Source organism: Sylvia atricapilla, chromosome 1, assembly GCF_009819655.1.
Source record: "Sylvia atricapilla isolate bSylAtr1 chromosome 1, bSylAtr1.pri, whole genome shotgun sequence".
Taxonomy (NCBI): Eukaryota; Metazoa; Chordata; class Aves; order Passeriformes; family Sylviidae; genus Sylvia; species Sylvia atricapilla.
In genome coordinates this window covers 128,039,465-128,053,680 of record NC_089140.1, presented here as the reverse complement: position 1 = coordinate 128,053,680, position 14,216 = coordinate 128,039,465, and the positions used below count along the sequence as shown (strand labels likewise).

The following is a 14,216-nucleotide window of genomic DNA, read 5'->3' as shown; positions in this document are numbered from 1 at the left end:
AAAAGGCTAATGGAACTAGAAACCTGAAAATCAGTGACAGCAAGAATTAGACTATCTTAATAAGGCTGAACCCTTGACAACACCTGAATCCACTCCAGTGCAATCCAGTTCAGCTGAGACCTGAACTTCATCACATCTAACGAAATCACTTCTGTAGACCTGCAGCAAAATTCTTATGTCTCAGAAGAAAACAGAAAGCATAAAAATGCAATACAAAGTCTTCATAGGAAGAATCAAAGCAAGAAATACTTAAGTACTAGTTAAGTGCCTCTCCAGCAGCCTAGTATCTTACATTTTAACTGTAATCAGAGACTGCCATTGTTATAGAGGCTGAGCCAAAACAATCATACTCTCATTAGCCAATCACCCTTTCAGTGCTTTGTATTGGCCTGGAATCAGTTCTTCTTTAATTAGTGTGGCATCAAACTTGGAGAAGGAAGTTATGTTGATCTGATAGAGTTTGGGTTTGGTTTTTTTTTTTTTTTCATTTTTGGTTTGGTTTTTTTTTTTTTTTTTAATTTATGGGTTATTGCCAAGTTCAACAAAGAAGTCTTAAAAATATCAAAGTTTTCCTTGGCAGATTACTTCAATATGGTTATTGCATAGTCCAGGACAGATAGAATCTAATCACTCTTCAAATCTTAGCAATAATGTATTATAGGCACATGTTAATATCAAAAATCAAAAAAAAAATCCACCTTCAAAGTACTGTACTAATTTAATGAAAAACTCTAAAGAGGGAGAAAAGAAACAAGCAGAAGAAATGGATTTATGTCAACTCCTGTATATATCAGAAAGTATCAGAAGCACTGAGAGGTACAGTGGCTGTGTATAGCAGCTGCCTCCTTTTCTTTTGAGTTTCCATTGACTTTCCTATGACTTTCCATTTCATAGGCTCTAATGAGCCACCATTGATGATAGTCTAAAATCAACACTTGGTAGGAAAAAAATCATATAAATAAGTTGCAGAATACTTTCTGAACCTAGGGCTAAACAATGGTGATAGGTATGGTGATAATAAATGTTTCCGTACCAGTTTGAAACCAGATTATGCACTTCTCTGTCTTATTGCAAACCGAGGAGATGATCAGTTCTTGCCTGAATGGGTAAGGTTCCTCACATATAACTGTCTGCAACACAGCTGTCCAGTTTCCTACCACCATCAATGAATTTGGTTATCAGAATGAAGAAAATTTAGGATGCAGTCCATCTAACTCCTACCTGGTTATGCTGTTGTTTAATGGAGGAAGAGATGAACATGACTCAACTAACCAGTTCTGTGCTATCTGTGAGGCTGTGATGAGTTGCTTAAATAGAGGCCCTTCAGCATATAGCCAAAAGAAGAATGCCATTAAAGTCGTGCTTATTCAGGAGCTGTCTCAGTAGAGGATGCTGGAGTCCTGGAGGAGGCTCTGGCTCTAAGAACTGAGTGACATGGCCATGTTCTCATGTCCTTCTGCAGGCAAATGACTAATGTGTGCATTGATCCTCAGCACACCCTTCATCAAAACTTGGGGTTCAAGTGAAGCCCACCATAGCCATAGAGCAGGAACTGCCCAATGCACTAAGGGACATGGTTTAGGGGTAGACTTGGCAGTGCTGGGTTAACAGTTGGACTAGATGGTCTTTAAAGGTATTTTCCAGCCTAAATGATCCTATGATAATAAAGTGGTATGGTAGTCCTTTGATGTAATTTTTCACAGGCATTCCATACACAATGGTTGAGTTGGAATTTGTTTGCAAACAGCCCTGGAAACAGAGGGACTGATAGCAATAGTACTTTTTAAAAATAATTTATATGGTAATCATGCTTTCAATGGATTAAGCATTTACAAATTCCTTCCCACCCCACTGAGACCAACTACAGCACAAGTAATATAACTCACACTAGCATATTCACTAATGCATGAAAAATAGAAAATCTCCCCAGGATGTCATAAGATAGAGTCATTGATGTAAAATTATTCTCACAGAAGAGATGGTTTCCTACTTTGTGGAAAATTGTTTATATAGCAGAGCCTTGAGAGCTCTCAGAGCCCTCTCATGAATCAGGACCCATGTGTGATGACAAATTAAAATGCCACCTTCCTCCTGAGGATAATACCTGAAGAAGTTCTAAAAAACACCAAGAAAATGCACTAATGAGCTCCAGATTTCAAGGAAGACTTTTCATAGGGCCTCTCCTCTAAATGTTTTGACAAAATAGATTGACAAGGTGTTCAATGCATGTCTCAGAAATTCACAATGGTAAGATCTTGGAGCATATTTGTCAGAAATGAGACCCTCATTCTTGGATCTACCTTTACTGCTGAATTAGTACCATTCCTTATGTTCTTTAATATGTGCATACAATTTCAATTCATACATGCATAACTGCCTCTCATCACAACACAATGTTGAGAATGTGTAATTTTGACCATAAATTCTTGCCATTCTTCCTGCTTTAAAAGTCAGGCATGTAATCAGGCATGCAACCTGGCTTTGTCTCAGCTGTGGTCTTTTTCTGGTCAAGACATATGTGTACCTTTAAAACATTTTTTTTTCTCTTGAAATGCCAGAGTATTTAATTGCTGAACTTCTCAAATCCCTGCTATATAATTAACTCATGAAAATGATCCTTATTCCGTTATAAATTTTCACTTAGAGTATCACCTTCTGAAGTATTTTCCCCCATCTTTGGTTACTTTCAAGTCCGACTGTTAACAGCAAAGAGAACATTTTTCTTTGGCACTCCATTGCCAGGCAGTAGTTTTTGCCTATCTTAAAAGGCAACTTATCTGTGATCCTGAGCCTTAAAATCAAGAGTTAACAAGAACTTCACTGGCCTTTTTAGCAATACTAGGAAAGTATCACTAGTATCACCATCATTGTCAAACTGGAGAATAAAAACAGCAAGTTAGTCAAGTAGGCCTGCATAAGAAATCAGGCTTACAGAAAGGACGAGGAAATCAATTTTGATCTGGGGACCTGAGAAGTGATATATATTTACAGATAAGGCAAGGTTAGCTACCTGGCTGTACTCAGAAAAAAAAGATCAAGACAAATCACTTTCAGTTATGCATATAAGATATATAGTGGAATAGTGCAATTATTAATCTGAGATTGTTGAAGTCATCCAACCAAGAAGACCTTAACTGAAGCAGGAGACCTTTGAAGTTCATATGGATGCCATGAATGGCAGGAAGAGACCTCTGGAATAAAGACAGTGGGGTAGTAGCTGAAAAGTAATGGAATGTGATTTGAGAGGTGGGGTTTAAACTTGAAAGAAAAAGCCACTCATTGCTGAAGGAAGAGATTTCATAAAAACACAGGATATCCTGTGATGGAAGGAACTAATGAATTTCCTCAAATCTAACCCCTGAACATATCATACTTTCTACATTTAAAAGGATTATGTTTATAGAGAACTAATCAACAAATATTTTTTTTTCATCCAATTTGTGTTTAATGAGATGGTTAAAGATGTGTGAAGGAACATTCCATTTCTATGCACTATCATTTGCCAGACCTACAACCAAAACAAACCTGACTTCAATGCTACATGACACACACCCTTCAAAGGATCCGTTCCAGAAAGGACAACTGGTAATTATTTCCAAATGTTTTGTTAGGGTTTCTATCTTCAAAACACTTTGGATAACCTGGGTGATGGAATGATTCATTTAAAGTGTTCTGTCAGTTACTGGGGTGAATCCTTTCAGGCCAAAATAACACCAGTGCGGTTACACAGATCACTGGGCTTGGTGGGGCTCCTCAGAGCAGGCAGCAACACAAGATCAATGTTTATAGTCTTACTTTAAACTATGCTATTTAAGGCCAGATGATTTATCCTATCAAGCTAAGGACTGATGGTAAATCTCCTTGAAGATAAAGGAGATACGCATTGTTCAAGTATGTTTAGTCAAAAGATGAACCCAGCAAACTTCCCCATTCCATAACCTCTCTTAGAAATTATGACAGATGTCAGAGATGTAATAACTAACTACTCACACAACCTTTTCTGCCAAAACCAGAAAAGCAAAAAATCAATCAGGTTAGTCTATCTGTGAAGATGTGTCAAATCTAGTGAGATTCCAGAATATCCTGCTGTAATAAGTATCCTACTTATTCTCTCAATGAGCCAGTGGAGAAGATATATCTCTCTCCCATAACTACCAATGTTCTTAAGTCCATTGTTTCCAAAATAATTCTTGATCCACATCATACATCGTTTCTGTCACTGGCAATGTGGGTCAAGCTGAAGATCAAATACAAAACAAGAGAAAGAAAATATTTTCAGAATTTTACTGCTTGAAGAAAAAAAGATTTCATGACAGATAGGGCTTTTCTTCTGGATAATACAAAAGAAACCTCCAAATACAAGTTTTCTGAACGTCTAGCTTTCTGCAACCAAGTGCAAAAAATATCACAGTCACTGACATTTACTCTGTTCTGTTTCCCATATTAAAACCCAGTACTCTATATAAAAAAAAGTTTTATTCTGTCTAGACTTAACCATTACTGCTGTCACTGGTGATTTCAAGAAAGTCCAATACTAACTCCAATTACCTGTATTTCCTGCCACAGAAAAGAACTATGTGGCCAAAATACCTTTCTGAATATTGTTAACTAATACATACGGGATGTCAGCATGTATGTATTTATGTAGGTGCATAGAAATTTTGGTTCCATTGGTCATTTGATTTGGCCATTACACCCAAAATCTCCCACAAAAGTCTAATCCAAGAGTCTTCTTACACATGGATTCACCTTTATTATTTGCTAGGAATTCTGTGCAAATTCTGTCAGAGTAATTAGACTTCGCATTAAACTAGATTTTCATACCATGTCTCTTTTCACCTATCTACTTTTTCTGATGTATTCCTCCTGTCATCGTGCAGAATCTTTTTCTATGTTCAAACCATAGATACTCTGCAAAATCTGAAAAAGTTAAGGCAATACACCTACAGCACCCCTAAATATATATCTTTCTTCCTTACTATTGTTTCCAGTTCTGTTGACCTATGTAGTCATTCCCTATTCCCAGAGGACGAGGATACCAAAATCTCTTCAGTAATGCTACAATAGCAAAAGCATGTCAAACAGATAGAAAACACACAAAAAATAGGCACATATTTGCTCACATTAACTTGATCTGTCTGTGTACACATCTCTAGCATTAGGTTTGTTCTTCATAATTTGTTAAAATGTTATTTTTTAATAAAACTGATATTACTGATACTGTTATTCTGAGCTGATAGTGCACAAAAAGTACTATTAATAATATCTTGCACTTATTTCTTCTAGAGCCACAGAACTACTAAAGTTTAATTAACAGTTGTTTGCCAAATGATCTCAGGAAAACCTCCTTAGATTAAGTGTTACTTACCCAGTCTATTTTATCCACATTCCAATATTTTTTTAAGTCACGGAACTGCATTAGCATCCCCTTCAAGCCCACAACAATGATGCTTGCTAACACACACTGCAAAGACATAAACACAAAAGCCATTTGTAGAGTTGTTAGTGAAAACAAATGCTGTTTCTTTAATTTAGCAGTCAATATCATAATTAAACTACAAAAAATTCTGCTAGGTGTTTAGAAAATGGGATGAGCACAGATGTCCTTGTGACAGATGCTAACAGCAACAACTCTCCTATCCCCTTTTTATTTTTTGAAGGCAATCTAGAGGCTACCTAGCTGTGAGAAAAACAACAGAAACCTCAGGACTACTCAAGACTCTTCCATGCATCACCAAACCAAATACATTCTGCCACAGTCTGAAGGACTCAAAAGCAAATCATCACTCAACTTCTATACAGTGAAGAATTGTAACTCCCTCACTTCCTTCTCTTCCCCTAGAGAAGGCCTCTAAGGCAAAAGTCCATTCATTTTGAAAAAAAAAAAAAATTAAAATTCTTTGACTCAGGAAGGAGGAGGACAGGAAAGAAGAAGTCATCTAGAGCCGAAAAGAATGGAGTACAAACCAATGGACTTACAGTGCATAGATGGGCTGAAAAAGCATATCAGAAAAGAAATAAATTATCAAGAAAGCAGAAACCAAGAAGTATTTTTACAGTTTGCGGGGAAAAGCCTACAGGAGACTGGTCAAAATTTACATATAAGTCCATACAAAAAAAAATGAAAGTAGGGAAGAAGTATGGCAAAAAAAACCAGGACATATTGCTTACTTTTCTTCAAGTGTCCTTACTTTGCATGGTTAAAATAAGCTATAAAAGGATCTGTGTTTGAAAAGTGAGAACTTTCATGACACCATGTAAACAATGGCACAAAGAAATTTTAAAACATAGTTGAGTTAAAACTTCATGTACATACATGGCAGAACTGTGGATAATTTTGGAGCTGTATTTAGCAGTTTTGACATGCCTCTAGTTAAAATTAACTATTAATTTTTAATATCAAAAGTTAGATATAGCTTATGTGAAAAGATGCCACACTGCTTTAAAGAGTCTTAGCATAGAGGTATAGAATCTTACATAGATGTATGACAAAGATATCAGAATGCTTCATAATCTTTCTGTAATTAAGCTTATATCACTATTTAAAATAATTTGTGTCAAATTTATTTGAAAAGCGTAGTTTTTATCATATGCATATCTGGAGAAATATGAATCTTCATTAATTTCTACCATACTTTGTCAATTTGCAAATCCACAGCAAACTGGGTGTATATTTTTCATAAACTTACTTACCAAAAGTAAGCAGAAGAGAAATTAACTTCTATATGCTTACATGATAGGCTATATATGTAACTATATATGTCTAAATCTCTATCTCTTATGCTGTCACCCTTGTATTTTATGATTTTGAGATTTTTCATGCTGTACTATTTTTTCAGCCACTGAAATTAAATAGAGCTGTTTTAAAGGTTGCACTGTCTTTCCCTGAGAGAAACTGTCATTAGAAAATGTTTGACATCTTAATCTTTAAAAAGAATAAGTACCATACCATAGGCAGCCAATACAGCAGAGGTCCAATTGTGTAGATCACAACAAGAATTAATACACAAGAGATAAGGCAAGCCACCTAAAACAATAAACAAGATTCGCAGATCATTCAGTCTAACAACAACAAAAACAACAAAAGAAATTGTGAAAAGGATAAATTATAAAATATGGTAGGCAAAGTCAAGAATCAGATGTTGATGGTGTTTACTACCAATGTATCTGTGGATTGCAGATGCATAAAATTTCAGTTTTAATCTCTGATTATTACCTTTCATCATCTACAGTGAGAACATAGTGAAAGATCTCAACATCTGTGCTTGACCCTGGTGCCAGCACACTGACACAGATCAGAGCATCACTTACACACTTGGGTACTAAATGGAATGTGTGTGTGCAATATCTCATCCCAGAAGTTTCTCAGCACCCACTGTCATTCTGCAACTTATTTATAACCATGCACCCTATGTTGTACTAAATAACAGATCTGTCATAGCACTAAGCAAGAATTATATATGCTATCATTTTTTCCATGAGAGAAGATGTCTAACTTCCTTTGCTGGGATTAACCCTAAAAGAAAACTATTGTTAAATGAGAAACCACTAACAATTTCATGTTAATATCAGTGTATTTACTTAAGAAAATGTAAATACATTTAAAAATTTATTAAAAATTATACTTAATACAAGTAATATAATTTCAGAAAAATATATGGTGTAATAATTATATATTTCTTCACAGCATTTATAGCATTATGAAAAACTACAGTAAAATTACACTGTCCTATTCTGCTCTGAGTGCTCACTGAGTACTTCTGTCTTATAAATATACAGTTCAGATTCACAGAAGGTTTTTGACGATAAGTAGACAGATGCTCACTTTATTTTTATATTGATAATATGTTTCTTTACTAAAATAATTAGGTTTCATTTTAAGAGACAAGTTGTTAAAAACAAAACCAGACAAGTTGTTAAAACACTAGAAAATTAAAGTCATGGTGTACTTAAAAATACCATCAAGAAAGATAGACAGAGTGTTTACATAAAAAGGGATCGAAAATCTGCTGGTAAAGTCACAAGGAACTTTTCCCTCTTCCTGCCTTCATGGAGAGCAAGAAAAAAAAAAAGTGTTGATTCTATTTGAAGGACACTTCTAGTCCATTATAAAGCTCCTCACTTCTGTTTCCTCCCAGGAAAATATATCCCTGAGGAACAAATTACAAAACTGCAATCCAGGTATAGCCATTTGAGAAAAAAAGGCTGCTCTGTGCCCCTGAAAGGCTCTTTGCATTTCTTCCATGCCCTATGCTGAATTGTCTTCTCTCTTTGTTAAAGAAAGGTTTCTTTCTGCCTACGACCTGACCAACACTTATAAGTGATGATCTTCTCATCTCCTCACTCTGCCTGGGGAGCCACAAAGGAGAGCATTCAGCTGATGTGGGTGCCATGAAGGCAGGGGAGAGATTTTATGCCATAGTGCTAACTCACAGACACACTCTTAACTTTGAGACACAGGCACTGCTATACTGTGAAGCCAACAGCTAAACCAAGCAGATTTTTATTGTGTGTTTGTTGTCTTGAAATCAAATTATAGTGGTTTCTTTTTCCATTTCATGTATTGAATAACCTTTTATCAGGGTCTTTTCCTACATGTACCAGAGCCAACGTGCTCAAATACCCCATATGCCTCCAGGTTATGGACATGCAGGTTATCTCAAATCTTCCATGGAAAAGCCAGTAGAACATGATGCAATACAACTGCAAACTGTACAATTAGTACACTAACAGATTACAGAAGAGAATGTCTGTGAGGATGACAGCACATTGTATGACATCAAATTCAACTAAAATATGTAACTGAAATAACGAATAGCCAAGAGGTAACTAAAATATTTGCATATACATATTTTTCAAGGTTATTATTTGTTAGATTATTCATTATGATTGAGTTCAGAGTACTCTGTAGGCTAATTAGCAAGCATTTAACATGTAGAGTATTGAAGTAAAGCCCTGTATAATTCCTTAATATTGTGGCATCTGCATGAGAAATAATTGTAAGACATGGATGAGGAGAAACAATACCTATGGATTGCATTAAGTCTTATGCCTCATAAACCTTTTCCTTGCAGCCAATATCCTTTATACAGGAAAGAGAAACAGCTATAAAATGAAAATAGAATCATTGAATCATAGAATGGTTAAGGATAGAAGAGATCTTTAAGGTTATCAAATCCAACCATCAACTCAGCACCACCACCATGTTCACCATTAAACCATGTCCCCAAATGCCATATTCATACAATTTTTAAAACTTCCTGGGATGGTGACTGTACCCTTACTCTGGGCAGTCTGTTCCAATGCTTTAGGATCCCTTCTATAAAAAAAGAAATCCTGATATCTAATCTAAACCTTCCCTGTCTCAGCTTGATGTTTCCTCTTGTCCTGTCACTTGTTACCTGGGAGAATAGCAGTGAGCTCCAAAGGGCACAGCATTGATATGGCAGGTGACTGGCTGCCACCAAAGGGCCCTTGAGGTTCAGAGGAAGAGGCAGTGCTGTGGGGGCGCCTCAGGTGTTTTGCCACCTCTCTTGTTCACAGACACAGTTTGGACAAATGACTGGCTGGCATGGTCACAGTTATCATTTTCAGGAATTACAGTCCCCTCTTTCCTGAGCTACTGTAATAACTGCTTGTGGGTTTCATTTTCTACAGTAGGAAATGGCAACAAACATCTTCAAAAAGTCTAAATGTCATCTCTGTGGGCTCAGTGTACACTGAGGGATAGGACAAGTACACCATGTCACAAGGCAGAAGCTGTGAGATTACTTGTGGTTTGTTTAACAAACAGCTCTAAAGGTTACTTACATTTTATTTTGAAAATCAGATAAAAGATAAATTAAATCAGATAAATGAAATGTGATTTTTTTTCCTAAAACTTCAGATTAGACTGTACCATAAATCCATTAAACACCATTAGAGGGCACTTTTGTTACAATGCTGACAAATTCACATAAACTGAAAAGGCTTTTATGTAATTTCCTGCAGTCTGAGAACATAACTCCTAACTTCCTTTCTGCCATAGACCTTACAGTTCACATTGAATGGAACAGGTAAAAAATAAACAAACGGAACCACTATCTTTCCTAGGGGGACATCACTGATCACATGCAATTTCATGCAGATTGTTAAAAATGACAGGGCAGAGTCATTCCCAAGACAGAGGCAAAGGGAACCTAGAGAAATACAGTGGATAAATCAGGACAAATTTCAGTGAGCAGTAAAATCTCAGCTTTAAATCTCTGACATACTTCACTCTAAGCTGTTACCTGTGTTTTGGCACCCGTGCTGTATAAGAGTGCCGTCCGTCCCATCGCTGCAGCACTTGGTATGCAAAAGAAAAATGAAGGAATCACGTTGCTGAGGCCATGAGCCAAAAATTCCTGCAAAGTCATTAAATAGAAGATGTTTTTGTCCTATCATTCTGTCGCTTCAATGCCTCTTGCCGACAAAGGAGTCCCCTATGTAAATATTAGCAATGATAAAGGATGGACATATCTTTGAGGGAAAATTATCCCACAGGTACATGACAAAGGGTTTGCCAACAGAATAGATCTTCTCACAACTCAGAACTAATTTGAATTATAGAGATGTTGAACGAGATTCTTCAAAACCAGGAGGGATATTTTCTCCACAAAATAACTGCTATTGCTAAATTTTGTAGATTAAGATCAACCAAATCATTTACATCTTGATCCACATCTGCTTTTTAACTGGCTGAAGCCCCAAGTAATGGTGTCTGGAAACTGTCCAGATAATTTCTGGTTTATGGCTCACTGGAAAAAGACAGCCACTGATTTCTCCTCCTTTAGAGCATGTTTTAGTGAAAGTGAAGTGTGGTAGCCACACTATATGCGTGCTTTCATCACAAATGTATTTGGTGCTTGCTCACAATCAAAATGCAGACATGTCTGAACAAAGATTTATAGAAGAAAAAGTGGAGAAGCAACCTTGTATGTGCAGCCTAAGAAGAACAGCGTTTTCTAAGGAAGTGTTCTGCCATGGCCACCCAGCATCACAGACTTTAAAGTGCAAGTTGGTCTGCCCAGGAAAATGTGTAGGAGAATGGTGCTGTATCCAGCCAGGAAAATACCAGCTCATGAGTTTGTCTTCACAGCACAGAACAGCACCCCTTAAAGCTTGCCTGGCAGCCTCACACACCTACCAGACCCTGTGCCAAGCACTATGCCTGGCCCCTGAAGGCAGTACAGCCACACCACCTCACTGCTCTCCTCTCATGGAGGGTTTGTCCTTTTGCTCCATTACTTGATGCAGACCTGTAAAGAGTTTCCAAGACTACAGTAATGAAGCTGTATAAGACTTCCAACCGTGCAGAAAGACACACAGGTTGCTGTGTTCCATGGAGTGCCTTGAAACGAAGTAGCATGTCACCCTGGAGTCTGACCTGCACTAAGCTCAAAGCACTCTCCCTCTGCTCCTTAGAAACATGGCTCTGAAGCATCAGTAGAAATTCATGGCCCAATGTATTCAAACAGAGAAATATTTTAGAGGCCTGAACAGACAAGAATGTTCCCACTCTGTTTTCCAAAGACATACGAGTTCTAAAGGACAGGAACTAATGTAGCAAGACTCACCTGTCTAGATAAGCTGCTCAAATAGACCTCCAGCTGCAAAACAACTGTTCTTCATTCACCCTGATGTCATTTATCCCAAACCACTTAACATGAAGGTGGAGACAACATCTTCAGCACACAGTACTAGTGCCAATTATCTGAAATTGAACCTTTCCTACCACAGTGCTTGAATTAGTATATCCATGGATGTCCTGCTGGCTTGGAGTCATGACAAGCAATGCAGTAGTGTAGAGATGACCCACTTTTATTTAAGCATGTACTCTGCAAAGTGGAAGTTGGGATAGAAAGCTCCTATGGCTGTAAATTTGGCAGCACACTCTGAGCTCACCCAGCTTCTTAGACACAAATAAGCCTTTATTTTGGGTGAGACTTCTACTTTGCATAAGTATAAATAATTTCCTATTATAACATCAGACAAGTCCTGGGGCTATAAATACCTGGTTTCATTTTAGAATTGCTTTGTTTCATTAATTGGTGGATGATTTAACATCATAGCTTGTCTGTAGGAACTCAACTGCCAGAGGAGAGAGAAGCTGTCTCATTTTAGAGCAGTGAAAAATGCATTAACACCCAAATGCTGCATTGAATGTAGCATTACAAGATTATCCTGAAGGATGAGCTTCCCCAAAAGGAGCAGTTCAACCAATGAGACCATTCTGCAGAAATAATTTGAACAAAATTTGGCTGTTACTGTAAACACTAGGAGGTGTCAGGATCCTATATGGAGCATAACTTTTTCTACTGGGCATTCATCTGTAATACTTTCTCCAAATGGTGAAGTGATTCCAAGGCTCAGTGACTCTAAGGAGAAAGAGCTTTACCTGGTTGTCATCCACAGTGTATTTAAACTTTTTAGCAGAGCCTTGAGCAAGAGCTAGTGAGGCTACATAACCAACCAGTGCCACTCCAAAAGCTTCAGTGACTACTTCAGGCAGGACACTCATGGGTGGTGCTTTTGGTGACGGCAACCTATAAAAAAAAAAGACAGTGATTTTTGCAAAACTTGATACATGGTTGGTCTCTAAATACCTGTGATTTATGTGAACACCAGAGAAACAATCTCTTTGGGAACAGCTAATTTTTGTATTGTAATTTTTGTAAGGTGACATTTTTCAATATTTTATATTAATAAGATCTCAGTCTGTTGAGAACAGCAGAAGAGAATTTGTAGAAGATGAAACTGTCTCAGATGGAGTATTCAATTTGAAAACTTCAGTTTGAGAAATTAACTCCATGACTGACAAATAAAATTAGCAACCATTCACTAATTGTGTAATGTTCAGTAGAAGAGACTACTGTATATTTTCTCCCTTTTTAATATAGTTGGCTTTCCTGTAAGCTAAATTTAAATATTAAAAAAATTTTGTATTCCTGTCAGTTACTGACGGTACAGACATTTATTCCATCTAATGGGGATTGCATTGAAACTACTCAAGTTAGGAACTAAACCAGCCCAGATTTTCTCTGAATTCTTCAAAAATACTTTGGTCTTTCCAGAGCACAGATCACACTGTCTGAAAACCAAATTGTACTCTTAAGGTTTCTGATGCTCTCCACTGACAAGGCAGTTAGTATTTCAGGCAAATGCCTAAAAAGACACAGGAATGATCCAGGCTCTGTTTCTGTTTTTCAACACTGTTTGTATGAGGTTAGACAAAAAATAAATTCCTGGTTAAAACTGCACAAATACAGTTTACTTATTCATGACACACAGAAGGGGCACACTTAGCCATGTTTTAGTTTAAGCTCTAAATACCTAAAAACCATTTTCTTTCTCAGAAATGTCCCTTACTTTACTTCTTTCAGTGCAAGCCGTCACACATGCATTCACACTGTCTTGGACTCATAGCTTGCGAAATTTAGGAAAACCCTGCTATATCCAAGCAGGAAATTACACAACAGCTGTGCTCTTCCATACCAGCCAGTAGAGTTTGAACATTTTTTCTGACAATTAATCTAATTTCTCTTTCTAGCTAATTATATTGTTTGGGGGTTTTTTTTGCCTTCTTTCAAGGTCATGGAGGAAAGTGTATCCTTAAGTATAGTAAAAATGTTCTTTCTAGATTAAGCATAATTAAATCTTTCACATTTTCTCAAAAACCAGATTTTCTGAAATCACTATATGGGTGGAAAGGAGTGAAGTGTAGTAATCTATAAATCTTATCTCATTGTAAATCCTTTCTGCTACAATAGCACCAGGCAACTCTCAAAAACCAGGTTGCAATAATCTTATAAAGAGTGTCCTGCCCTCCTGTCATACATCATCAAGTACTTAGTACCTACTTTTTATTCCACAAAGTAATAAAAAACTGTGAAAATATACAAGAATGAATTTTTATGATGATATCTATGCACATATAACTTGCTAACTTGGGACTGAATTGTGAGAGAGTATCTGAGGGGACGGGAAACAAACAAAATAGATTTTTACAATTTCTTATTTCAGAAACCATTTTGACCTTTTCAGAGCCAGTTCTCAGAAATAAAAATATTTAAAAGCCACAAGCTAATAAAATCCACATTACCCTTTAGGAATATTTCCCACAACTTCTATCCTGTAGACGTATTCCATATCAGCATAGTAGCAAGCAATGGATGTAGCAATTATCTAGTGATTCA

The 14,216-nt window shown here is 36.8% G+C and overlaps 1 protein-coding gene across 1 annotated transcript in view; it reads right to left on the bottom strand.

The window, feature by feature from the left end:
• SLC26A7 (solute carrier family 26 member 7) overlaps window positions 1–14,216 on the bottom strand; it is a 65,315-nt gene that overhangs the window by 16,775 nt on the left and 34,324 nt on the right. The window contains exons 6-10 of the mRNA XM_066333265.1: window positions 14,123–14,205; window positions 12,419–12,566; window positions 10,272–10,385; window positions 6,950–7,027; window positions 5,369–5,464 (exon numbers count right to left, since the gene is read on the bottom strand). Coding sequence (XP_066189362.1) covers window positions 5,369–5,464; window positions 6,950–7,027; window positions 10,272–10,385; window positions 12,419–12,566; window positions 14,123–14,205 — 519 coding nt within the window. The remainder of the gene's footprint in view (window positions 1–5,368; window positions 5,465–6,949; window positions 7,028–10,271; window positions 10,386–12,418; window positions 12,567–14,122; window positions 14,206–14,216) is intronic.